The sequence below is a fragment of the Esox lucius genome, chromosome 4 (assembly GCF_011004845.1).
Source record: "Esox lucius isolate fEsoLuc1 chromosome 4, fEsoLuc1.pri, whole genome shotgun sequence".
Classification (NCBI taxonomy): domain Eukaryota; kingdom Metazoa; phylum Chordata; class Actinopteri; order Esociformes; family Esocidae; genus Esox; species Esox lucius.
Genome location: NC_047572.1, coordinates 20,869,870 through 20,895,208, shown reverse-complemented (window position 1 = coordinate 20,895,208; position 25,339 = coordinate 20,869,870). Strand labels below are relative to the sequence as shown.

The following is a 25,339-nucleotide window of genomic DNA, read 5'->3' as shown; positions in this document are numbered from 1 at the left end:
CTGGTTAATTAGGTAACTATATACTTGCATTGTTCTGCAGCGTTAGCCTCACCCGTAGCGTGATATTGTGTATATTATTAGCTTTAACGCATAGCTGGCTAGCGATATTCGTTGTTTTCATTTAACCCCTGCCATTTCCAACCATGTAATGCTAACTACCGTTAACTTGACTGGTTAGCTTGCTAGGTAGGTAGCTAGCTAACATCGGTTGCCAAATACGATATGCACCAATCGCAACTCATTTACCAGAGATCATGCTAACCACCAAGCTACATTATAGCCATCAATCGGTCCTTTTAGACTTGGCAGCTACAGTAGCTAACTACAGTACGGTATACTTTCGGTTTCATGTTATGCTATTCATAACGTTAGTTGACATGACGTAACGTGCATTGTCTTTTCTCAGAAATCCACATTCAATAATAAGTTTCATTTTCTTTTTCGTAAAATTAGCTAGTTTTAGTTACATACAGATTTGGCCAGTTGCGATCTAACTAGCTAACAATGCATGTTATTTAACTAGCTACCTAGCTAAGGTTAGCTTAACTAGAATTTTCTATGATGGTCACTACAACAGGCTGCCATGGTTGACAGTTGAAATGGGTCTTGGCGCCGCTAAGCTCTAAAATGCCCTTGCAAGTACAGTTTCTGTAATGTTTTTCTTACCCACAACAAGTCAAATTTCGCTATTTGCCCCCAAAATTAAATAGTGTGTTACATGCACAGATGCTTCAAATTTTTCTTTATTTTATCTATCATGGTTTGAATGTGTCAGGACTACTATGATCTAAACCCAAAATAGCAAATTACCGTGACAGTTTTTAATAAAACACGTGGAAATCCGAGATGTAAAAAGTTGATGCTGTATTGGTGTTTGTTTTGTATTTCTCCCAGTTATTTTGTTTCAGGTTTTCGCACCAAAATCCATTCACAACTTGTTGAATTGAAAAAATATCAAATTTCACTTTAAGCAATTTTTGACTGGGGTTTGCAACCTGCGGCTCTTAAACCACACCCCAGCGCTTACTGGTTATTTATAGGTTAGGTGAACTCAACAGCAACAAGGTACATTTTGTAACTGTCCAGTCTTTTCCAAATATGGGCTTTACTTTCAATTATTGTTTTTCGATTGACTTCTAATGCTAAATAAAACGCCAAGCTTATTGATGGCAATGGATGCTTCAATCTCAAAATGTAATTCTGCCCCTTTAAGACAATTGTCAGCCTGTACTAGCATCCATAGGATAGCCATGATGAACTTTTCTTTTTAACCTTCTTTTTTAAGCAGTTTGTTCACTATATCATTATAGATGCAGGCTAATTTTAAAATAAGGCTTGTGGGTGGATTAATGTCTTTCAATTGATTTAACATAAAATGTATTGAAAAGTTTGTAAAATTCTACAATGATCTGCTCAGTAAACAATATTAAATAGTCAGAAGTTTAGTATTTGGTCCTGTATTTTGTGCGTGCAATGTTTTTCTCAGTATCCCAGAAAAAACATTGCTAGAGGGTTTCCAAAACCCTGTTGCATGTTTTTTTATTAGAATGAATACTGTCTGTTATTGGTTTTCCACTGATTTGTTATTATATGTCTGTGTGAATGAAGTATGGATGGAAATGTATTAGAAAGGTTTGGGATGTTCTGGAAAATATTAAGGTAGATTATCAGGCAGTAAGTGTGAATGAACTGAATAGGTAAGCATGTCATCAGTCTTATTTAATTCCTGGTCCAGCCCATTTTGCTATTAGGAAATCACAAGTGTTTTCTTTACTTTGTTTAGCAAATGCATGTTATCCGGAGAGACCTGTAGCATTAAAACCTACAAACCCAGCATTGCAAGCAAACACCCTTGGTGTAGTGGTCTAAGCTGCTTTCTCTGTTGCACATGTACTGTCACATGAAAATATTTAAATGAAAATGTCAGTATCAATAATGTTGTAGTGTTAGGAGGACTACAGTTTCATACTACTTCAGTTTTGTCTAGATAAACGAGATTTGTGGCCAGATTTAAATCAGATACTTTTTTATTTTATTTTTTGCTGTACACAGGTAAAAATCGTAATTGTCACATACTGTGTTCCCAAAGTTACGTGGTACCCTTTCCTGAGAGATGTTCCCCTGGCTGCTGAGGTCTGAAGACCATGTCTCACTCAGTGTGTATTGGAGTGGAATGAGCAGCGACGTACAAAGTCTGGTTCTGCTCCATTTGTTGGGAAACAAAAAAATTTAATCTCACATTGGCATCTAAAATATTCTGCTGTCACCAGCAACTGTTTGTTCAATTGGGACCGCCATATCATTTACCTGTTAAACAACATAGTCAATGAGTTTTGGCGCCTAGACAGGAGACTAGCCAAAGGCCTGCAAACGTGTTGAACCTTACCGCATATCTCTTTCCCAGTACAGGTTTTCTCATTATATAATTTGAATAGAAAATAGTATCTGCATGTAAATGCTATTTAAATGAATTCGTCATCAGTTGTTTTAGTCTGGAGCTAACCCTGCAACACATCAGCAGCTGAAGCAGGCAATGGGGGAGGTGCTGTATGCTGTGCATCTGTTATGTTTCAGGGAACAGGAGAGAAACCATGTTAACTCACACTAGCCTGATTAGTTAATATACACACTAGCACAACTTGTAGTTTATTAGTTATCTTCTGATAACATTGTTGCTTTTTTGCCTGCATTAAACTGAGAGAAGCTAATTAAGCTAATGTTGGTTTGGTAACTTGTGGTAAGATGACGACAACTTCAAAGCTACATGCAAGGTTTGACCGCACAATGTAGACAATCTGTGCTGTAAATTAATGAGGGATTTAATTTTTTCTTAGAATTCCAACTGAAATAACAGACGGTTTAAACATTAAGGAAATCTGTCCATTTGTCATATCTCTAATCAGAACCTTCAGGAAATCCAAGAAGACCAGTAACAACTTTGTTGTTCCTAAGCATTTGAGGGAATCTCAGGAAAAGAAATTCAAAGGCGTGCATAGCCTCCAGTCATCCAAGACTCCTTTTGATAGAGGATTGTTTGATTGTAATGCAAATCGTGTGATCAGAATCAGAAGCTTGTCAAGGATGAATTAAGGTGTATGTCTGTTCAGATTACAACAGCCTTAACCTGCTGTCCATCAAGTCAGGGATTTTCTCTGCCAAGCTCTCAGCCTTGTTGGATTTAGCTTCACTTGTTGCTCCATAGAGGCATTGGTCACTTCACCTAATAATATAGTACTCTTATCCAGAGCTTCATACAGTTTTTAAACATTTTACTCTGCATATGTATATATTGTATTTTTTGAAATTCTATAGGCTTCTGCTGTACATTATTTGATTCCTGTCACTGCAAGTAGCTTAGATGGTCATTGGACCTTTCTTGAAACAGTTGGTGCTCCACTTGGAGTTCTCTAAATATTATATAAGTTTTTACCTTTCCTGAATGTCTCTATTTGTATTGAGGGAAACGTTTCATATCTGCATAGTCTTGAGTTTAAAAACTGTGTAATAATTGTGTAGTCTTCTGAGTGTAATAGTTGTATAGTCTGTGTAATAAGAATAAGATTTCTTTTTTATTTTTGCATAATTTCTGATTATCTAACCTTATTGCCAGACACAAGCTTGGAATGTCAACAATTCTAACTTTTATTACTATCATGAGTTGCTAATCTAACTATGAGTAATACCTTTGCATGCTAGAGAATTAAATAGTGGTTTCAAAACCATTAGAATAGGAGCGGAAGTATGTAATATACTTCCCTCAATATTTATGGATTGATTATTGTCAGAACTATTCAATTTATTTGGAACATTCCAGTGGCCTTTGGTTTGACAAATTTCATTTCATAGTGAAGTGGAAGAGTAAGAGGATATTTGTCTTTTTGCACATAAGATCCAACTTGCTTTTGACCAAACCTAATCAAAGGTGCAGGGGCTGTCATGATGTGCGTCCAAATTGCATTCAGTGTTAACCCATTAAAATGTTTATCTGGCCAGCTCTCGATCCAGCGACCTCACGGTTACAGCAACAATGCTTTGAGTAACAACCGCTTCAACATACAAATTGTGTTGATTTTGGGTGTTGTTCTGGAGATGTCCCTTCACATCAGAGTTGATAAAGTCGATGCTAAAAAAAATCTGAATGTTTAAAGCAAGAGGCCCAACAAAATGAATCTGTGTTCATCCACACCTCAAGCCTTCAGAAAACCAGCATCATTATTTAATGCAAATAAAGCAGTACATCTTTATATCTGCCCATTTGTAGTAAGATGTGAGTGAAATTGAGACATTGCATTAGCCAGAAGGCAAATTACTTCCTAACTAATTGCCTGTTTCCATATGCTAATTTACTGTAGTAATCATCTACAGAACAATAGATTGCCATGCTGTAGGCTACATCAGCACTGTATGCTGATTGTGAAAACACCATGACCTTTTCCTCCCTGCCAACCAGGGTTAAATAACAGGCCCTTCTCATGCCTATCCCCTAAATAGATCTAGTTATTAATTAATCTGTGCCATGGGAGGCTGCTGCTCCTGTCAAGGGCAAGAGTATTATAGCTTCCCCAGTACACAGTTGTCGTTTGCTCTTTCTACCCATGTTATTGGCACTCATTAGGAAAATAGGAGGCCTTTGGCTAGTTAGTATCTTCGATGTAGAGCTTTATAAAAAAAAAAAAGAAAAGAAAATTGACTTGTATTGAGTTGGATGCCAAGTAACACACATTAGCCTTTAAATCTCATTTCAGAGTCAGGTTTAGAAAGGTCTCAGAGAGCTTGTTCTTCCACCCACAGATGTTTCTAGTGTTCGTTATGTTAGGTCCAACCGCAGTAAAAAGAAAACATTAACTATTCTTAAAAAAAGATGTGGTTAATGTTTTTGCAGTAAGACATTTGGAAGATCACAATATAAGATCACAATTTTGAAGATTCATTTTTAAAGAACAACAATCTTTAAAAATGGACAGTAAAAAAAGACAGGCTACAAACTACTTGATGCTAATAAGTGTCTCCTACAAATTTGTCTGTTACATGCAAGATCCATAACCCTTTTTTGCTTTCGCTAACACTAATACTAAGTCAATTTCTTTATTTTTGACCTGGTTTATTACGTCCTTTTCGCATAGTTTTTCCCCCCCATGCTTTCCTTGATGCCTCTTTCTTTCTCTCTTTCTTTCTCTCTATCTCTCTCTCTTTAGAAGTATTGTAGGGCCTGTAGGTTATCATCTCTCTCTTCTTGAATATATATTTCAATTTTATATTCTTTTCATGAATTAACACATGGCTATCACGGTCCTCTTCCATTTTCAATGCTACAAACGGTACTTTTTGTTATAATCACAGAGCACAGAGGCCCTATCAGATGGACCAAAAATACAGAATTTTATTATAACACTTAATCTGTTGTGGGAATTGATAAACTTATAGGAAATGAATAGATCCAATCCATATTCATTACTAACAACTGTAGATATTTGTTATTATGAAAAATATAGTGAAAATAGGGCATCTTGGAGACCATAACCCTAACACTGTTTTACGAAAGTAACTAAAACTATGTCTAAACTGTGTTATCTCTAAATTAGTTTTAATGTTTGGTGTAGAATTTGTTGTTATACACAATGTATAATGTGAATGAAAGTTACCTTTTGTTTTTTTTTGGTCCGATAATCATCTGTTTACATCCCAATAGGGCCTCCTTTGAGACCTCTCTAAATTCTAACCCTAACTATATATATCTTAACTCTATTTTTCCAGCTGTATATTGATAGATGATTTTAGAACATGCTATGACATAGCATGAGAAGTGTAAATGTAAACAACATCATTTTAATGTTCTCAGATAATCATACCTTTACAACCCAATAGGGCCTCTAGGAGACCTCTCTTTACCCACACCATAAATGTCCCTAAATGCACTAAGCAGACAATGCAGCAAAAACAACAATAGGTAACATTTCCAACCTGGTAACCTATTTACTAGACACTTGTATCTACAAGATATTACAGTATGAGTCAATATTACTGTGGAATATTGATGTTATTGATCCTGCAATTTACCAATGAAATTGTTCAATTCATTCATATTGAACAACCCCTGACTGTGAAAAATATGAAAGCTTAACAGTTGAGACTGGTGCTTTGGATATGTCAACAGTGGGCTGTGTCTGAAGAAATGGGTGAAGTGGCTAAGCTAAAATGTCATTAAATAGTTATCAAGATGTATCTACAATGTTGACTAGCTGAGACAAACAGTCAATTTTATAGATTTTTGACCATATCTTGGCCTTAGATAAAGATACAGGCAAGCTACTCCTTCAAGACTAATTTCCAGGTGACATATTCTAAGCAATAGTCTCAACTCCCAAGCGTTCATATTTTACACAGGGGTCAGGGGTCGTTCCATAAGGATGAATTGAATGCTTTGTGGGTTAATCAGGATCTATAACTAAAGAATTCTTTCGTGATATTGTCTGTTCTGGTTCCAACCTATAGTTATTAGTGTGATGTTGCTGGATTTTATACTCCCTTATAATGAATATTTTGATTTGTTATATTATCTAGGGTATTGAACAGGTTAAAGGTAAGCTACTTTTGCCATTACTTCCAAATGTTGCCAATTGTTGTTTTTGCAGCATTGGTAGTTTTTTGTAGTCAGGGTTATTTATGGTAATGGCCCTATTGGAATGATAAGACATGGTTCTAACAGCAATGAAGGTATGTTTTTGTCCTCTCCACTTCAAATACCATCTCATAGAATGTTCTAAAATATCTATTAACATCAATTTTGTTTTGTGAATTAGTGTTAGGTTAATAGAGTCAAGAGTTTTTGTTTAATTGTATTACACATTTCTAGTTTTAAGGCCCTACCGGGTAGCTGGGATGCCCTGATTCGGGTAGCCGAGATGCCGTTACAGATATCTCTCTCTCCTAAATTTAGCTTAACTTGGCTCTGCTGCTTGCACTGATCCAGCATCTTCTCGCTCATGTATTTATATTGTAATTGACCTAAACATTTACATTGTATAGAGTTTTACACTATACACTCACCTAAAGGATTATTAGGAACACCATACTAATACTGTGTTTGAACCCCTTTTGCCTTCAGAACTGCCTTCAGAACTGCCTTAATTCTACGTGGCATTGATTCAACAAGGTGCTGAAAGCATTCTTTAGAAATGTTGGCCCATATTGATAGGATAGCATCTTGCAGTTGATGGAGATTTGTGGGATGCACATCCAGGGCACGAAGCCCCCGTTCCACCACATCCCAAAGATGCTCTATTGGGTTGAGATCTGGTGACTGTGGGGGCCATTTCAGTACAGTGAACTCATTGTCATGTTCAAGAAACCAATTTGAAATGATTCAAGCTTTGTGACATGGTGCATTATCCTGCTGGAAGTAGCCATCAGAGGATGGGTACGTGGTGGTCATAAAGGGATGGACATGGTCAGAAACAATGCTCAGGTAGGCTGTGGCATTTAAACGATGCCCAATTGGCACTAAGGGGCCTAAAGTGTGCCAAGAAAACATCCCCCACACCATTACACCACCACCACCAGCCTGCACAGTGGTAACAAGGCATGATGGATCCATGTTCTCATTCTGTTTATGCCAAATTCTGACTCTACCATCTGAATGTCTCAACAGAAATCGAGACTCATCAGACCAGGCAACATTCTTCCAGTCTTCAACTGTTCAATTTTGGTGAGCTCGTGCAAATTGTAGCTTCTTTTTCCTATTTGTAGTGGAGATGAGTTGTACCCGGTGGGGTCTTCTGCTGTTGTAGCCCATCCGCCTCAAGGTTGTGCGTGTTGTGGCTTCACAAATGCTTTGCTGCATACCTCGGTTGTAACGAGTAGTTATTTCAGTCAAAGTTGCTCTTCTATCAGCTTGAATCAGTCGGCCCATTCTCCTCTGATCAACAAGGCATTTTCGCCCACAGGACTGCTGCATACTTGATGTTTTTCCCTTTTCACACCATTCTTTGTAAACCCTAGAAATGGTTGTGCGTGAAAATCCCAGTAACTGAGCAGATTGTGAAATACTCAGACCGGCCCGTCTGGCACCAACAACCATGCCACGCTCAAAATTGCTTAAATCACCATTCTTTCCTATTCTGACATTCAGTTTGGAGTTCAGGAGATTGTCTTGACCAGGACCACACCCCTAAATGCATTGAAGCAACTGCCATGTGATTGGTTGATTAGATAATTGCATTAATGAGAAATTGAACAGGTGTTCCTAATAATCCTTTAGGTGAGTGTATATTGCATATGTTTTTGGTGAATGTACGTAGCCTAATCTGATCATGTTTTCACGAGTGATAATCTTCGGTCTCGTGGACACAAAAAATGATCTGTTATTCTAGGCTACTAGAAGTCATCTGAAGTGTTAAACATTATGTGGGCCTTCCAAGTGGTGCAGCAGTCTATGCCATTGCTTCACAAGTATTACTGCGTTGCTGTGGCCGTGGGTTCGAGCCCCGGTCATGCGTCTGCCGATTGTGGCCGGGGGGTCCGTTAGAGCGTCATCCGGGGAAGGGGGAGGTAATCGGCATAGGGGATACCCTTGTTACCCTTCCTGGTTAAGGGAGGGGGTGCAAAAGAAGCAGTATATCTGTACTGGGACAGTACATGTGCTTTGGCAATTTGCTTAATTGGGTTTATCTACCAAGATTTACTCACTGACTGTAAAAAAATAAAATAATAATCTGTTGTTCTGTGGTCACTCCCACTGAGGCCAGTGTTGAATAGTTGATCTGTGCTCAATGCCCTGGGGACGAAGTTCCTGCTAGCTTGCTAGGCCTGGCAAATAAGATTCAGAACCAGACAAATAAGGTAGTACCTCATTGCCTGGAGTGGTTCTGTTCTGTTCAACCCAATTTCTTCACCCTGACAATGGCTGACATTGTGTATAAAAAGGTTGTCATGCATGATATGTGGGATTAATATGGACTTGCCAATTTCAGTTTGAAAGCCAAGTAAAGGATCAATTTACACTCCAACAAACCAACCAGAGATTTGGAACATGTTGTCCTTTCTCTGTACGCATTGTTTGGTCCTGGCTTCCTATTTAAGTTTTGTCTGTATCTCATGCCTAAGTAATGGCTTAAATCTGATTTGGAAGGCCATGTTGACTGAAATAATAGTGAACGTGGCACATAAAACAAGTTTTATAAAAAAAAAAAATGTAAAGCCCACAGGAGTGACCAAGGCTTTATGGAGGAAGACTCAACTGGGCTGTGTAATAAAGCTGGTAGTACTGTAGAACAAGTACCTTCTGAGCACAAAAGAGCCCTTCTTTGTAGAGATGCGAAGTAATTAAGTAATTGAGGTGAACTAGTTCCATATTCTGAAAAAGAATGTTTCTGCGAGTTTTCCAGTGAAATGAGGCCATGGGTAAGTGATTCATCCTCATGTTGCCGAAGTCCCTTTCATATAGAATATAGGTTGTTTGTTGTGTAACATTGTATATGGCGGATGGTTCTGATACTAAGACAAGAGTGTCATTTATAGAGTTGAACTCTTAACAATCCACTCAGTAGGTGGCTGTGTGGACCGAAATGTTACAGCTTGGGACAGAACATAGATAATGTAACAGCATGACATCATGTCCATTTGAACAGTGAGAATAAGCGTGTGACCTGAGTAGGGACATGTGAAGCTAGCCTAATTTCAAGCATAATAGCTCTGTCTTACGGAAACGCTAGTGCCAAGTGCACTTAATGACTGTACAGCTTGTTAATATTTTAAAGCCTACTTTCTCCCTAGAGAAGACAGCTCTTACTTCACCAATGGGCAAGAACATCCTATAGCAGCAGAAGCTTTGTTTCACTTTAATGATTCCTCAGTTGGGGACAGAATTCCGTTCTGCTATCAAGCTACAAAAGCCATTTAGGAAAATTCTTTGTCTGGACACTTAACAACTTTCATGTCAGGTCTCAAGCATCTGGATAGCTTCTGAAAGAAACGGCTATTCCTGCAAATGGCATGTTTTGTTTAATAATTGGAATATCTTCATGTATTTCTTAAATTTGGTGTTATGTTCTAATCTTGTTTCTGGAATTGCATATCTTTTGAACTTTTCACATGAAATAATTAACAGGTTATTTTAATGTGGATCTCCTGATGGGTTGTGTGGCCTTTTGGTTTCTGAACTCAATTGAAGGAGCTTCTTTTTAACTGTCTTTTCTGTATCTCTCTCTCTCTCTCTCTCTCTCTCACTGTCTCTCCTTTCTCTACTGCAGCATAGCTACTGAAGTCCTGATCAGGATTCGCGGTCTGTCAATGAGGAACTACAGGCTGATCTTTTGCCATAACCTGAAGCAGCCATAGATGACCATTCGATTCACTGCTAGTGAGTGGTGCTGAAGATAAGGTGAACTACTGGGTGTTTTAAGTGCTAAACGGTGAGTTCTAAAACAACATGCAGCATCTGGCCCTTTAGGTTCATCTGTGCATTGAGCTGACATGTCACTCCACGTGTTTGGGACAAATGGCAAGCCACAACACACTCCTGATTAGATGGACGCTCACTGATGTGTGACTGAGTTAGATCTGTATTTGTTTTCACAGCATGGTGTGCCCCAGGCTGTCCTGTAGTGGAGCTCATCCACTGGCCTTGGTGGTGTTTGTTTAATAGGGAACACATCAGTGGCACTGAAATGCAGCCTAGCTAGTCCTGGATGCCCAGACACCTGCTCCCATTAGCATTGTCAACATGCCTGTAGAGATGGCTTTCAGACACTTGCACATGACTCTCACTGTCCTTACATAACCAGCTGGCTGTGGGCTGGGAGGGGTCTGATGGGGCCCGATCAGTTTGGGTCCGTTTTGATGTTTATAATTTCCTGCCCTGCTCCTCGGGCCGTCCTGTGTGTGTTTGAATATGTATTTTGGGTGGGGAGCGCTGCTCAGCTGATAACTGTGTATCTCCCTCTTCTGTCTCAACTCTGTTTGCCGTGGCCGGCACCAGACCTTCGGAAGCAGCTCGGCTGTGGAAGCGATGAGGAAGAGCCTCTCTCCTTCCCACAGCGACTCCCTGACACCAGCCAGGGTTTTTGGGGTTCCCCTAGATGAGGTGCAGCAGAGTGGCCAGCCAGGCCAGGAGGTCCCACTGTTGGTCAGAAACATCATAGAGTACATAGAAGAGCACGGTGAGTGGGACACACACCATATGGGACACGCAGCACGTCCTAAACTGCATTTCCTGTTTGTGTCTTATCTAACCATAGCATTAGAGAGACAGAGGACCTCCGCTGAATGCTCCGTTTCTCGGATACTTGAACCTCCCCTCTTAGCACATACGTAAGGGTGCAGCTGTATTAAACCACGATAAACTAAACGTTTTGTTTGGAGAGATCATGTTTTTGATAAGTTGAACTCTATATGACCTCAGTTACATAATGTTATCCTCAATTACTTTCAACTCTGAAAATATGGGCGGGGGGGGGGGGGGGTAAGAGTCAGTCAGTTCAAACACATAGATAAAGCTGCAACTCCACAAACACACACCTATTCAGACCTTATTACCATGGGGAGGATTGTCACTTCCTCATTCATTTTAATGATTTTATCTCCATTTAGCTTTCCACTGAACTAAATTCTTTAAAATCTTTCTAGGTTCTTTTAAGGAAATGTCTTTCATAGTTAATCACCTCATGACGGCTGCTAAGGGGGAAAAACAGGCTTTTAAAATCTACTGTGGAAGACATTGGGATGGTGTATTATCCAACTTAGGGGTAGTAAGGTGTCCTGGTGGTTAAGGCATTGGACAAGTGTCCAGAAGGTCCCTGGTTTTAACCCCCAGCTGTGAAAGCCATGTCGTCCTGTCCCTGAGCAAGACATTTATTTGCTCCTTATCCCACTGTAACATTCTCCCTGTAACAATCCCCTGAGGTTGTTGCAGTAAATAAGAATAAATAACAGTAACACTGTTTGATCAAACAAAATTTGATCATTTTCATAACCCTGCTGTCATAACAGGAAGACATAGCCTAGCAGTTAATGGGACAGATCCCTGAAATAACAAGGTGACAAATCAGTTGTCCTTGAATAAGGCATTTAACCCAAATAACTTAGTCGGCCTGGATTAACTTATTTTGAAAATGCAGCATACATTTTTGAATCTAACAATTGCTAATGTGTATTAATTGATTCTTGAGGAATGAACTGATGTGTCATGAGCTTAGTTAGTTAACTGTGGTTCCCCATTACAACCCCAAATATAGGCATGTTTTACTCTTTGTAAATGACCTAAAACAGACTCAAAAAAGGAAAATGTTCCTGTTATGCATTTTAGAGTAGGAAGATTTCCTGCCCAATCACTCCAACAGAAATGGGCAAGGATAGCACTTTCAACTGTTGCTTAAAAGATTGTCGTGCCCTCTTGAATGTGTCTTTTTACATTCTGTGATGCAGTCAGACTGTGAGCAGTGCCAGGTGCCCAAGCCGGGCCAGCTATCCGCTGCTGAAGTGTTGATTTAAATTATGAAATATCACAGCCACGTGAGGAGTTGCTTTGCTTTTCATCATAAAAAGAGAATATTCTAGGCGTGAAATCATCCTTGTCCAAGGCTCAGAAAAGCGCTGTGTTCTGTTGACTTAAGGGGAAGAACAGCTGTTCTGTCAATCCTAGAGAATAATTATAATAACTCTGCATGCCTACATATTGCTGATTTCATCTCTGTACTTCCTAACATCACATTAAGGAGAAACTCGCCAGAGGATTTCAGAAATCCCCTGGGCCAGGCCGTTGTGATTGGTGAGGATGCTACTGATGTGGTGCAAAAGGCTGACACACAGACAACAGTAACAGAAGAGCAGTGAAATCTACTGAAATGTTACTAATATATAAACCATAATTGTAGTTTTAGCAGTCTGTTACATTCTGACATTTTCACTGACTGATGAGGCACGGGAAAGACAAATCATGCCTCCAAAAACATTCTGGTATTAACTTTTGAAAATGCTGCATACATTTTTGAATCTAACAATTGCTTATGTGTATTTATTTGATTCTTGAGGAATGAACTGATGTCTCATGAGCTTAGTTAGTTAACTGTGGTTCCCCATTACAACCCCAAATTTAGGCATGTTTTACTCTTTGTAAACGACCTAAAACAGACTCAAAACCTTATTTAAATCTTTATTATGGGTGGTCACTATTTGCATCCACAGTACTATGTTTTTTGGAGTGGGAACATTTCCTGCCCAATCCCTCCAACAGAAACGGGCAAGGATAGCTCTTTCAACTGCTGATTGTTGCTTAAAAGATTGTTGTGTCCTCTTCAATGGGTCTGTTTACATTCTGTGATGCAGTTGGACTGTGAGCAGCGCCAGGTGCCCAAGCCGGGCCAGCTATCCGCTGCTGAAGCCCCAGTAGATTAGAAGATGGCAGGAGGGAGGGCCGAACCTGGCCCGACCCAGGGTACCATCCACTAGATTTACGTACCGTTACCTCACTATTACCAAAGCCTAGTGGCAGATGTCATGTCTGAGGTGGAATGACAGCGCCTCCTGGCCGACATGTTTAGTGATCTACCTGCCTTAGCTCAAAACAGGAAGTGACCAGCACAGCCAACCGAACCCACATTTACTGAAAGGGATTGGTCCTCCATAATGTTGTGCTTTGTTGTGACTGAGCTATTGGCACAACTGTAATAATCTCGGAAATGGTCCAGTTTCACCCATTTCAGAAGTTAAGTGTATTTATGTTAAACCGGTACAAATCTGGGATATTTAAACAGCATTCTACTTATTCAGTGAAAATGCTGTATTTCCAGTCTCCATGGAGGTGCTCAGAGATGGGTTTCATTCATCTTTAACTGTTGAGCGGACAGGGCGGGTGATTGACATCTGCTGTCTGCCTGGTGTGGTCAGGTCGTCTGGATCTGGAGGGTCTGTTCCTGGTCAACGGTAATGCGGAGCGGGTGGAGTGGCTGCGCCAGCGTTTCGACTCCGGCGAGGAGGTGGACCTGGAGAAGGAGGCTGACCTGGCTTCAGCCGTCAGCCTGCTACGTCTCTTCCTGCAGGAGCTCCCCGAGCCCATCATCCCTGCAGGCATGCAGGCCCACATCCTGCAGCTCTACCAAGGTGGGATACGATCCTAGTCATTCACCTTCGTCATCCTCAGGTGGTTCTGTTGGTCTGACCTGTATTCCTTGTGTCAGGGTGCTGCGTATCATCTTCATCATGTCCTCTATCAGCTGACTGTCATCTGGCCTTGTGTTGCCTAGACTATGGCAGTGAAGAGGAGCTGGCCCGCAACATGAAATACTTCCTCCAGCAGCTGCCTCAGGTCAACTACAGCCTGCTGCGCTTCCTGTGCCGCTTCCTGTCCAGTGTGGCCTCGCTCCAAGAGGATAGCTGGAGCATCGGAGCCCTTGCCGCCGTCTTCGGACCTGACATCTTCCAGTAAGACTAGTAAACCCACAAGGCCTGTCCAAACAGCCCTACCTCCAGAGTCTGTCATACCGGCATATTGAAAACACAGGAGTTAGTCTTCATAAGTCGTAATAAAGCACACGTTTCCTAGTGTTGATTTAAATTATGAAATATCGCAGCCACGTGAGGAGTTGCTTTGCTTTTCATCATAAAAAGAGAATATTCTAGGCGTGAAATCATCCTTGTCCAAGGCCCAGAAAGGCGCCGTGTTCTGTTGACTTAAGGGGAAGAACAGCTGTTCTGTCAATCCTAGAGAATAATTATAATAAATCCCCTGGGCCAGGCCTTTGTGATTGGTGAGGATGCTACTGATGTAATGCAAAAGGCTGACACACAGACAGAAGAGCAGTGAAATTTACTGCCATTTTACTAATATATAAACCGTAATTGTAGTTTTAGCAGTCTGTTACATTCTGACATTTTCACTGACTGATGAGGCACGAGAGACAAATCATGCCTCCAAAAACATTCTGGGCTACCATGAGGGTAGGATTGTTTTTTGATTTGTAAAATTGTGTGGTCACGTCATAGGGGACACCAGGGGCACTGGTTTCCAGTGGCTTTGAGGTCTAACCCTACTTGAACAGCATAACATAGGATTATATCCACTGAGAAAAATGTGTTAGTATGGATTATGAGGTGAAAGGTTATTGTTCTAACCAAATATTCACCAATCAGCCATAACATTATGACCACCTGCCTAATATTGTGTAGGTCCCCTTTTTGCCGCCAAAACAGCCCTGACCCGTCGAGGCATGGACTCCATTAGACCTCTGAAGGTGTGCTGTGGTATCTGGCACCAAGACGTTAGCAGCAGATCCTTTAAGTTCTGTAGGTTGTGAGGTGGGGCCTCCAAGATTCAGACTTGTTTGTCCAGCACATCCCACAGATGCTCGATTGGATTGAGATCTGGAGAATTTGGAGGCCAAGTCAACACCTTGAACTTGTTGTTGTGTTCCTCAAACCATTCCTGAACAATTTTTGCTTTTTAAGAGGCCAATGCCATCAGGGAATGCCGTTGACATGAAAGGGTGCACATGGTCTGCAACAATGCTTAGGTAGGTGGTACGTGTCAAAAGTAACATCAACATGAATGGCAGGACCCAAGGTTTCCCAGCAGAACATTGCCCAAAGCATCACACTGCCTCCGCCGGCTTGCCATCTTCCCGTAGTTCATCCTGGTGCCATGTGTTCTCCAGGTAAGCGACATGCCCATTGTAGGCGCTTTCGGCAGTGGACAGGGGTCACCATGGGCACCCTGACTGGTCTGCGGCTACGCAGCCCCATACGAAACAAACTGTGTTGCACTGTGTGCTCTGACACCTTTTTTTATCAGTACCAGCATTCACTTTTTCAGCAGTTTAGCTCATCTGTTGGATTGGACCACACGGGCCAGCCTTCACTCCCCACGTGCATCAATGAGCCTTGGCCGCCCATGACCCTGTCGCCCGTTCACTGCTTTTCCTTCCTTGGACCACTTGATCGTTACTGCAGACCAGGAACACCCCACAAAGGCTGCAGTTTTGGAGATGCTCTGACCCAGTTGTCTGGCCATCACGATTTGGCCCTTGTCAAGTCGCTCAGATCCTTACACTTGGCCATTTTTCCTGCTTCTAACACATCAACTTTGAGGACAGTATGTTCACTTGTTGCCAAATACAGCTCTGGAAAAAGAGACCACTGCACCTTTTTCTTTCCTTTCCAAAAAAGTTGAAAAGGAACGTTTTGAGTGAGGAACCGAAGCGTTCAATTTGCAGTGGTCTCTTAATTTTAACCCTCCTGCTCCTCATCTCAAAACCTTCCTATTCGTCTTTTTTGTACAGGAAAGAGAAAAAGGTGCCGTGGTCCCTTAATTTCCGGAGCTGTATATCCCGCCCACTGACAGGTGCCGTGGTAACGTGATAATCAGTGTTATTGACTTCGCCTGTAAGTGGTCGTAATGTTATGGCTGATCGGTTTATATAGTAATGATTTGATCACTTTCACATTTCCTCGACACCAATAAACCGCCCATTAATAGTCTATAAATCCATACTTATTTGTAATTGAAGATGGTCGGGGCTGCAGGGCTCAGCGCACTAAAGTAATCCTAAAACAAGTTTCTTTGAGAGCTCTGTCTTAGCTCGGCTTCATGGTAATAACTTGCATTTTGAAGTGAGAATCAGCTGATGAAGAGTTGCATATTAACGTCAGGACCACCAAACCGGTGGGCTACTCGCGATCACAGAGTTTGTTTACAGTCAAAATTGTTTCCAGAATTACTGATGTATGGCAAGGGTTGGTGAATCCTTTATCGTTCCACAATAGAAACAAAGAACTGAGGCAGATTCTTGTGTTGTTCCTGTAGTTTAGATACGGATGTGGAGGACCTGAAAGAGCAGGAGTCAGTGAGCCGCATTCTGGCGGAGCTGCTGGAGAATCAGGAGGAGTTCTTTGACTCGGAGGACGAAGACGTTTCCACCACCAATGATTACAGCTCCAATAATGAACAGGTAAGACCCTTCTCTATGCGATCCTCGCTGTGTTCTGCTCTTCATATCCAAGCTCAGTCGCCTAATGGCTTTGGGGCGAGGTGTGTGTGTTCCAAGTTTAGAAAGGTTTCTGGCACAAGCCGAGACAGTGTGTGGGAGCATCTTCGTCTGCTCGCGTTTTTCCTCCCACACCTGCCGGTGAGTTAATACAGGTGTGCAATTGGTTCCTTTGTTAGGGTCATTATACTGACCACAGTCTGTCCTGTGTGTTGATCTGAACCTTGGCCAGTGGTATTTCACTACTGCGGAAGTGGATGCTTTTAATGATATATACTTTATGCAATATACAGTGGGGAAAGATTGTTTTGCTAAAATGGCAGTGGGCCAAAATCAGGCTAATGTTATTCCATCTACTAGAGAGATTACGAAACAGATTATAGAATTACAGTGGTGTTTATTCGAGGCAGTCCAAATGTTCAGGATCGTTTTTTGCTTCAAGCCTAAAACAACTATTGAGAATAGACGAAGTAAAGAGGTATTTATGTTCTCTTTGTTGCTCTGGATTTTTTTTTAAAACTGACATGACTGTTTTGTGGAGATGCCAAAGGTGTCAATATAAAGGGTTACTAGACAAAGGTCCTGAGTTTGAGATTACTTCTGAGGCTGACCTCTCTCCCAAAGAGAATATTTGCTCTACTGTTCACTTCATACATCTGTCTGCAAAATAGATTGTGGTGTTTTCAAATGAGGGGTGTTTTACCTAGCAAAGTCCAATGCAGTTGGATTGTTTTGCTTTGTGGTTACCTCCTCATTAAGTTTATTAGTTAGCCTATGGAGGCATCTGTTCTTAAGTACCCCCTGTTGATAGGCCAAGTACCCCTAGGTGTCCTAGTACCCCAGGTTGGGAACCACTGGTTTAGCTAATCAGAATATCAAAGCCCTTGTTGAATTTAGAAAATGGCACTTTAGCCAGATGGGTTCTGGCTCTGGCCAGTGTTCCCATTAAGATGTTCTTGGAAAGTTCTAAGTTCTCCTATTCATTTACGCTAAAACCTTTTTCAATAAAAAAAAAAAAACGGAAGCAAATCTTACTTAGCTAGAGTGTCACCTTTGTTTTAGGCAGTGAAAGAACGCTTTGGAGTTGAATTTGTTTTGATGGTAACCCAAGAGCCGTGTTTCCAACCTGTGAGTGAATGAGTTCATCAGAACAAAGTGAAAAGACTACTGGCTCAAACTGAATTTCTACTGGCCAAGACATGGGGTCAGACTGCAACAGAGAAAATATTTTAACTGGAACGCAAAAATGCGCTTTGAAGTTACCAGCCCGTTAGCCAGTGACTGATGAGATCCACTGGACCGGCACTTGTTTTGATTGGCCCAGGCCATCGTTAAAGTCAGACACTCCCACAGGACAGTCGGCCAGAAGTGCTTATTCCATCCTGCTTGGCCAGAGACCATGGACAGCCTTGCTTTTTTTTTTCACTGCATTTTTAACAGGATTATCTAGGCCTGGGTTGAGTTGGGGTAGTTATAGCTGGGCTCAGGGAATGTATCCTGCTTTTGCTTGGGGAATGTATCCTGCTTTTGCTTGGGGAATGTATCCTGCTGCTCAGTCTCTTCTGAGTCCTTGACTCATCTGATCATTGTAGGACCTTACGCTGCTGTAAGGTTCGACAGGTTCATTCTATTGCTGCTCTGGAGAGGAGAAATAACATGTATAGGCAGCCAATTGGAGAAGGAAGCAGCATCCCAGTTGGACGAAAGCCAGCCTAGCGGAAGAACTCTTGACAGCTCCCAAGGGTCCCTAGTAATTAATCCAGTCATGAATCTCAGGTTCCCTCCCGGCTCCTTGGTTTCTTCCTGCTTTTCATCTGTATGCTGTCTGAGATGGGGACATCACTGCTACCCATGATCTCCCTCCAGACCTGTCCTACATAAGCAAACCTACTGCGCTGAAGCTGCTCTACTTTAGCCTGGGATAGTGCTTTATTCACAGGCTAGGCTCCACACCTGCAGGGTCAACCTATGTATTTTATGAATGCAACCAGAAAGCACCACTCGCCTTGCCTGATAACGTTTCAATGTGCATTTTTCTGTAGTGCCAAATGGCAAAGGAAGGCATTTTACGATTCAGATGCGGATCTCTTCCTTAATCCATACTGCACTCCTCAACACTTCCTCATGGCCTCTGTCTTTTCTGGCTGCCCGGGCTCTCAGCACTTCCAGAACTGGATGGCGTCATCAAGCCAGTCCTCTAGCCAAAGCCCGTCCTGCCCTTTTCTCTCTCCCGTTATTGTCTCTACCCACTGGCTCGAAGCGAGTGAGCACATTGACCAGTCCTGGCTGCTAGCACACAGAGCCCTCTTTCTGAAAGGTCAACCGTTAGCTAACACATTTGGTCTGAAACTTTCCACTGCATCTGAGTGGGGTCAGATGTTCTATTTCAATGACAGTGTGAGATGTTCTGGATTGTTCACAGTGCTGGGTTTGGACCCATGGGGACCACCTGAGATATTGGCTACTTCAATCATGCTTCAGAAGTGAATGTATTCTGTATATAATAGGTGACTGAAAGGGTTTTCCACTTCTCAAGCTCCTTGAGCAGTACTTTCTGTTCTGTTATCACAATATTAGGCAATATTAGTAGCTTAATCAGCTGATCCCATTAAATTATGTTAAGAATTGGCTTTCTTCTTACAGAAAAGTTATGCCATGCATTTGCCTTTTTAATTCATCGCTTCATATTTTCCAAGAATGTTTCAAATCCATTTTTCAAAATCAACTAATAACAACAGAGAAAAGTGTGGGAAATGGTTCTTGGAATTTCTAAATGTATATTTGTAGTCAATGTCTGGTTTAGGACATGCTACCAGCGATAATACAGAATGTTCCATGTTACAAAGTGGTCATTAACAGCTGACATTGATGTCAAGACCTGGTGTTATAAAATCATCAAGGTTAATTTTTGACTCCCTGTCCATTCACTAGAGACCTCCATTCAGATATCTTTAATAGTCTCCCCCTTCTGTATTTTTTACATGGAGAGAGAGGCTCAGTGTGCTGGTTTATCCCATGAAACAGTGTGAGAATCCCCTCCCCTGGGCTCTGTCTCCACTGCTATACACCACCATGAGTCATAGTAACCATCTGCATGCACGTTGACAAGGCCTTGGTCGGGGAGCTGTTGCCGTGGCAATGCGGCTGTGATATGGCAGCAGATTTGGTTGGCTTGTTGAATGTGAGGGAGGGAGAGTCAGCAGAATGGGTTCTGAGATCTCCCAATAACCCAATTAGAATGGATGGAAATGCTTTTTTTCCTTCAGCTGTTTTTAGGCGACATTAACTGATCTGAATGCTGATCTGGTCCCAAATGCTTGTTCTAGGCTAGATAAATATATACTTTCTTTCCTTTTTTTCTGTAGGTTAGGCTGACCTCGAGTGTTTCTCTTTCCTTTCACTGAGCTTAATCATGTAACCATGTTTCAGCTAAGCTGGTGAGGGGTAGGAATATGATCCATCTATATTTAGATTGTTATAGAAGATTGTGTAGGCTAAAGTAATTTACCTCCAATATTAGCAGCAGGCCCCGCTCTCTCTACATTGCATGCACTTTCATTATCAAGGTACATTTCAAGGGATGTCTGCATCACTGATTCAGTTAGGACGTATTAAAGGAACAGCCAAGCCTAGCTGCGAACAAACAGATTCAAGTAATTGGTAATTTTGGTGTTTCTAGTTTAATAAGCTAAACTTATGACAGGGATTTCATTTTTAAGACTTTCTTTTAAAACCTTACAAGTAACTGTGATGTTAGCTCACTTTGTTGTTAGCTATGTCACTAGAGCTAGATGGCTATGCTAGCCAATCCATCTAGCTAACTACTTTAATAGGTATTACCATACAACAGTTATGGCATATAAACGATTAGCTAACCCAAATTTGCCATTTTAGATATGCCTTGTAGCTAATGACCGATTAATGCAGGTTAACAAGAATTTTCTTTGTGTGTGGATATACTGGGTCTGCCATTTTCCTCCCAGGTCCCAAATTATTATTATTATCATTATTTTTATACTAATTGGTGCAATCTACTGCACAACTTTTTGAAACATCTCACATGTCTAATCTAAAAACAGCCTCTGTTAGAAAAGCTGAAATGAATTGATATGCTAATTCCTGTGTTTTCCCTCAAAAGGGGCACAACCTTGATGAGACACTAAACGTTTCATCAGTTTGGTGTATATGCTATGATTGGCAAAGTGGGAACCCAAAAACCACTATAAAATGTAGCTTTAGAGATCAAGCTATTGTTGCTATATGGCCATGTGGTTGCTCTAAAGGTACATTTAGTGCCCAACAAGAACTGTTATATCAGATTGGTCTTTAATTGCTAGATAGGTTTACACATACTCATAATTTGACATGGTATTATGGTGCTGCTAGTGGTGGACTACATACAGGGATATAATACACAATGCATGGGCAGTCCCAATAGGCTGCTTAAAGTATTTACCGCAAAGTGGCATTCGGACATTCTGTGTAAAATGGTGGCATTTCCTCAGTATGCCAAACTTTACTATTCCTGGACAAATGGACAGTGTTTATGTTGATCACTGGTTTGGAGAGTCTGTGCCAAAATGTCCCCTGAAACTTTTAACTCTTTCCCCTGCAGATCACTGAACTCCTGGATGATGACAAATTAGAGGCGTGTGAAGAGCTGCCCCAAGATTGTGAAGGCAAGGATGGTGTCCCTTCTTCCTCCAAATCCCCCCAACCCAGTGACACCCAGGCCCAGGTTACGCCCTCTTCCAGGTAAGATCAGGAAATTTGATTTGTAGATGCATTAAAATTTAAAATGTCATGCATAGACTAAGAACATTGACAAATTACAAACAATAAATACACTTAATTAGTGATTTATACTGATTACTCTGTGTACTATATCACTATAGACATCAGTGCACTGTTAATGCTCCTTCTATTCCTTACACATTCTCTACCTCAATGTACCATAGTGTAAATCAACCCTGCTCATGTTTTTGTGTGTGGACACCAGGCTGAGAATGTGCATGTTGTGGGGAATATATAAGGCCCAAATGTATGTTCCATTCCGACCCAGCAGTCTGCTTCACCACAGCTATTTTCTTATATGTGGGTGAAGCTCTGAAGTAGTACTGGCTGATATATTTTAAATACTGGTGTTGGTCCACATATAGTCCAGTGTTATTTTTGTACATTGATAAATATGTGAAAGGTTTGACAAAATTGACTACTGTCAGTTGTGTGCTAGTTTGGTGGAAAGTTAAACCATCACAAGGGAGAAGGCTTATTTACATTTCTTTGAAATATTTTTGTTCTAATTAAGAAAAACTAAAAAAATCTCAATACTAGGTAATAAGAACTGTTTTGTAAAGTACGATTTTTGCCTTTATCAGCCAGCCGTAACACAAATACGAAGTTTTTGGACTGGCTATGGATCTGACTGTTCCAGGATATTTAGTCCATCAGACTAAAATATTTGGAGCTTTAGATGAATGGTGCTTGTTTAATAAATATAGATCAGAATCTCTGCAGGGTCACGTAATGATCATAGTGTTCTACATAACATTACCAACTATAATAACATTTACTGGAACAGCCCAATTAATTTCTTAATTAGAAAATATGTTCACAAAACTTTTGGTGTGGTTGAATAAATATCCAGAAAGGGCTGGATCTACATCCACTGGCTGATGTTATTAGTTCAGCTCAGTGTATGATACACTGTTACAGCAATGGAAAATATATTTATCAGGTGACCCCACATTGACCCTGGACCTGAGTTTCCATACTCTGAGCAAAATAATTTCTGAACTCATGATCAATTTATTTTCTTTGAATACACCCAACAAAATGGTTGAAATTCCATTGGAAAAGACTTTTCCCACGACTGGGGTAACAGTGACTATGCATTACAGAGGAAATGAGTGGAGGTAAGTTTTCGTAATGCCCACTCATCCATCATGAAGGGAGCTGGCCTTTCTTCACAACTCTGGCATTCCATTTCCAAAATCCACTACAAATCTCTCCTTACTCACAGAAAAAAACTGCTCCTCCAAATTCGTGCCATTCATTAGCTGAACCCTTTTTTTCCCCCAGTCTTATTTTGATGGCTGTGGAAGAGGGATTCTCCTCTATTCAAAGACACCTAAACTGTAATGGAAATTCAGCATCACGGACAGCCTTAAAATCAAAATCCACTGGTGATTATGGTGCAGCAGGTTGCCTCTCTAAACAAAAATATTTTTAACCACATCCGTTCTCCCCTCACATGTAAAAGCTACTCTTTTGTGGATGGTACCAAATGGACAAGTCTCCTTCCAAAAGTCCTGCAGTCTAGAGGTTTCCTAGAAGTCCTTTTGCTGACCTCGTCTCTGCTGTCTCTGTAGTTCCAGTACACCTGCACCCACTTTGATCTTAGCAGATTGCCAACAGGAATGTGTAGGGTGTGGTAAGGTAGGAGCAAGATTGAGGCAGATGGCTTACCAGTTTGACCATCTAAGTAGTTAGCAAAAACTACTTTCTGTCCTTGAGCAAGATCATTAACCCTGATTGTTCCTATAACTTGTCTGCTAAAAGTCTTGTCGTAATGAAAAGTGCTCTTCACCCTTCCCTCAGTTTCCTTTGTATGTTTTCCTGTTTAACACAGCCATTATAAGAGCATAAAGATGGGCTGTGATTTACGTGTGACTCTCCTTGAATGGTTTCAGTTGGTGCTACAGTCTGTGAAGATGAGTTTGCGCAGTCAGTCAGCAATTTGGAGCACGTGCCTTTTAGGTGACTTTTCTCCTTTGCTTGGGAACTTATTTGCCTGGCTTGTTGGTTGTTTACCTTCCTGTTTATATAGAAACAAAGCTGTATAGCTATTCAGCTCTGCCTGAGCTCCTATCAGAGTGTTTGGGTGGTGCAGCCTGGCCCTCTTGCACTGTATTTAAGTGATTAAACTACTAATCCATAATCCACTCAGACAGCCACATGCACCAAAGCAGGACAGAATACTCTGCATGGCTCCAAAGTCTTGAGACAATTGCACATCCACATGTTTATTGCACAATATATTTTATATATATATATATATAGTTTTGCTGCTTCTATTATAAAATAACCAATCCATAAACACTGTAGCCTTGTTTGTCCTTGACACTGCAGTTGAAAAACAACCATGACACAGTTTGAATGCACATGCTTTAGAGACATTGGTTTTCCGTCAGGCTGACTGCTGCAGTGTTTAAAATCTTTCGGTATGCCAAACGGACAGAGAAGACCATCTTAGTGCCTTGGGCTTCTGAATCAGGACAGTTGGAAGATAGACATGAGTGTGTGTGTGTGTGTGTTTATCCTGGTTGTTCTGCTAAGGCTATGGTGGGAAGACTGTGGCGGCTGGACATGAAAGAATTTTGGGGATTGGGAAAAGCTTTGCTTAGCAGCTGCTGCAGAATTAGGGCTCAGACCCAGACCGACCCATGCAGTCAACATTAAAAGCCTTAATCAATGTAGATGGAATTGTGGAGTTTGCAAGCCCTGCAATTAATAGAGATTAAAGGTAACCAGCAAAACTGGTGGCTGGTTATGTCCCTCAACTACCACAGTGATGCCAGGGATTACTGTGGAGTCCCAGCTCTTCCTTTGAAGCAGTAATATTATCATGCCTTTTCTTCCTGAAAGTCAAATTAAACATATTTTTAGACACCACCTCCTTTAACAAAGAACTCTGTTCTTAGATCTGTCGTTAGTGTTTCCTATTGCAATGTTCATTGATCAACAGTGAACCATCAGACACGGTTTAGTCGTGGATGGAGAACTGTTTTTGCTGCCTACTTGATAGCGAGCATTGAAGGCAGTTACGCCTGTTCCCATCAAATCTAAATGAAAACTTGTCAGACCATCAGCCCTATATCCCGTTTCCCGCTCCATGGAAAGTCTTTTTCAGGAGGCCCAGAAATAACCTCCAGGGATGGGGAATGGAGGTCTGTTGGCCAAGGTCCTGGACGGGGGAAATGTGTGAACAGCTGTTTACGCCATAGTGACTGTCTAAGGGCGTCTGTAGTGTCACACAACTCCCCTCTTCGTCTCCTGCCGTATGAGCGACTACTTGCAGGACTCCCTGCACAACAACACCCGAACAACCTTTTTAAACCCTGGCAACGTAGCTAGCGTCGACGCATATTTGCATTAAATGCATACATCAACAGAAGACCTTGTTTAAGTTCATAGTTTCGTTGCGGTTTGTGCAGAGGCTGATATTCGAAACCGCTCTTCCTGAAACAAAGAGCTCACTCCAATAGGTCTAGTAGTGAAGCACTGACCCCACCTCATCATAACCCCTGACCCCACCTCATCATAACCCCTGTTCCCTGTGGTATTATCTATAGGGCAAGTGGGTA

General features: G+C 41.2%; 1 protein-coding gene across 5 annotated transcripts in view; it reads left to right on the top strand.

The window, feature by feature from the left end:
- Positions 1-25,339, top strand: part of fam13b (family with sequence similarity 13 member B) — a 50,676-nt gene that overhangs the window by 327 nt on the left and 25,010 nt on the right. For 3 of the 5 annotated variants that reach the window (XM_010899042.5, XM_010899058.4, XM_010899076.4), the window contains exons 2-7: positions 10,248-10,409; positions 10,976-11,156; positions 13,882-14,094; positions 14,172-14,415; positions 16,793-16,937; positions 21,589-21,728. In XM_010899042.5, the coding sequence (XP_010897344.2) occupies positions 11,006-11,156; positions 13,882-14,094; positions 14,172-14,415; positions 16,793-16,937; positions 21,589-21,728 (893 nt within the window). In that variant the 5' untranslated portion in view covers positions 10,248-10,409; positions 10,976-11,005. Of the gene's footprint in view, positions 1-7,685; positions 7,706-10,247; positions 10,410-10,975; positions 11,157-13,881; positions 14,095-14,171; positions 14,416-16,792; positions 16,938-21,588; positions 21,729-25,339 lie in introns of those variants that run through there. The other 2 variants (XM_010899050.4, XM_010899067.4) reach the window with 2 other exon arrangements.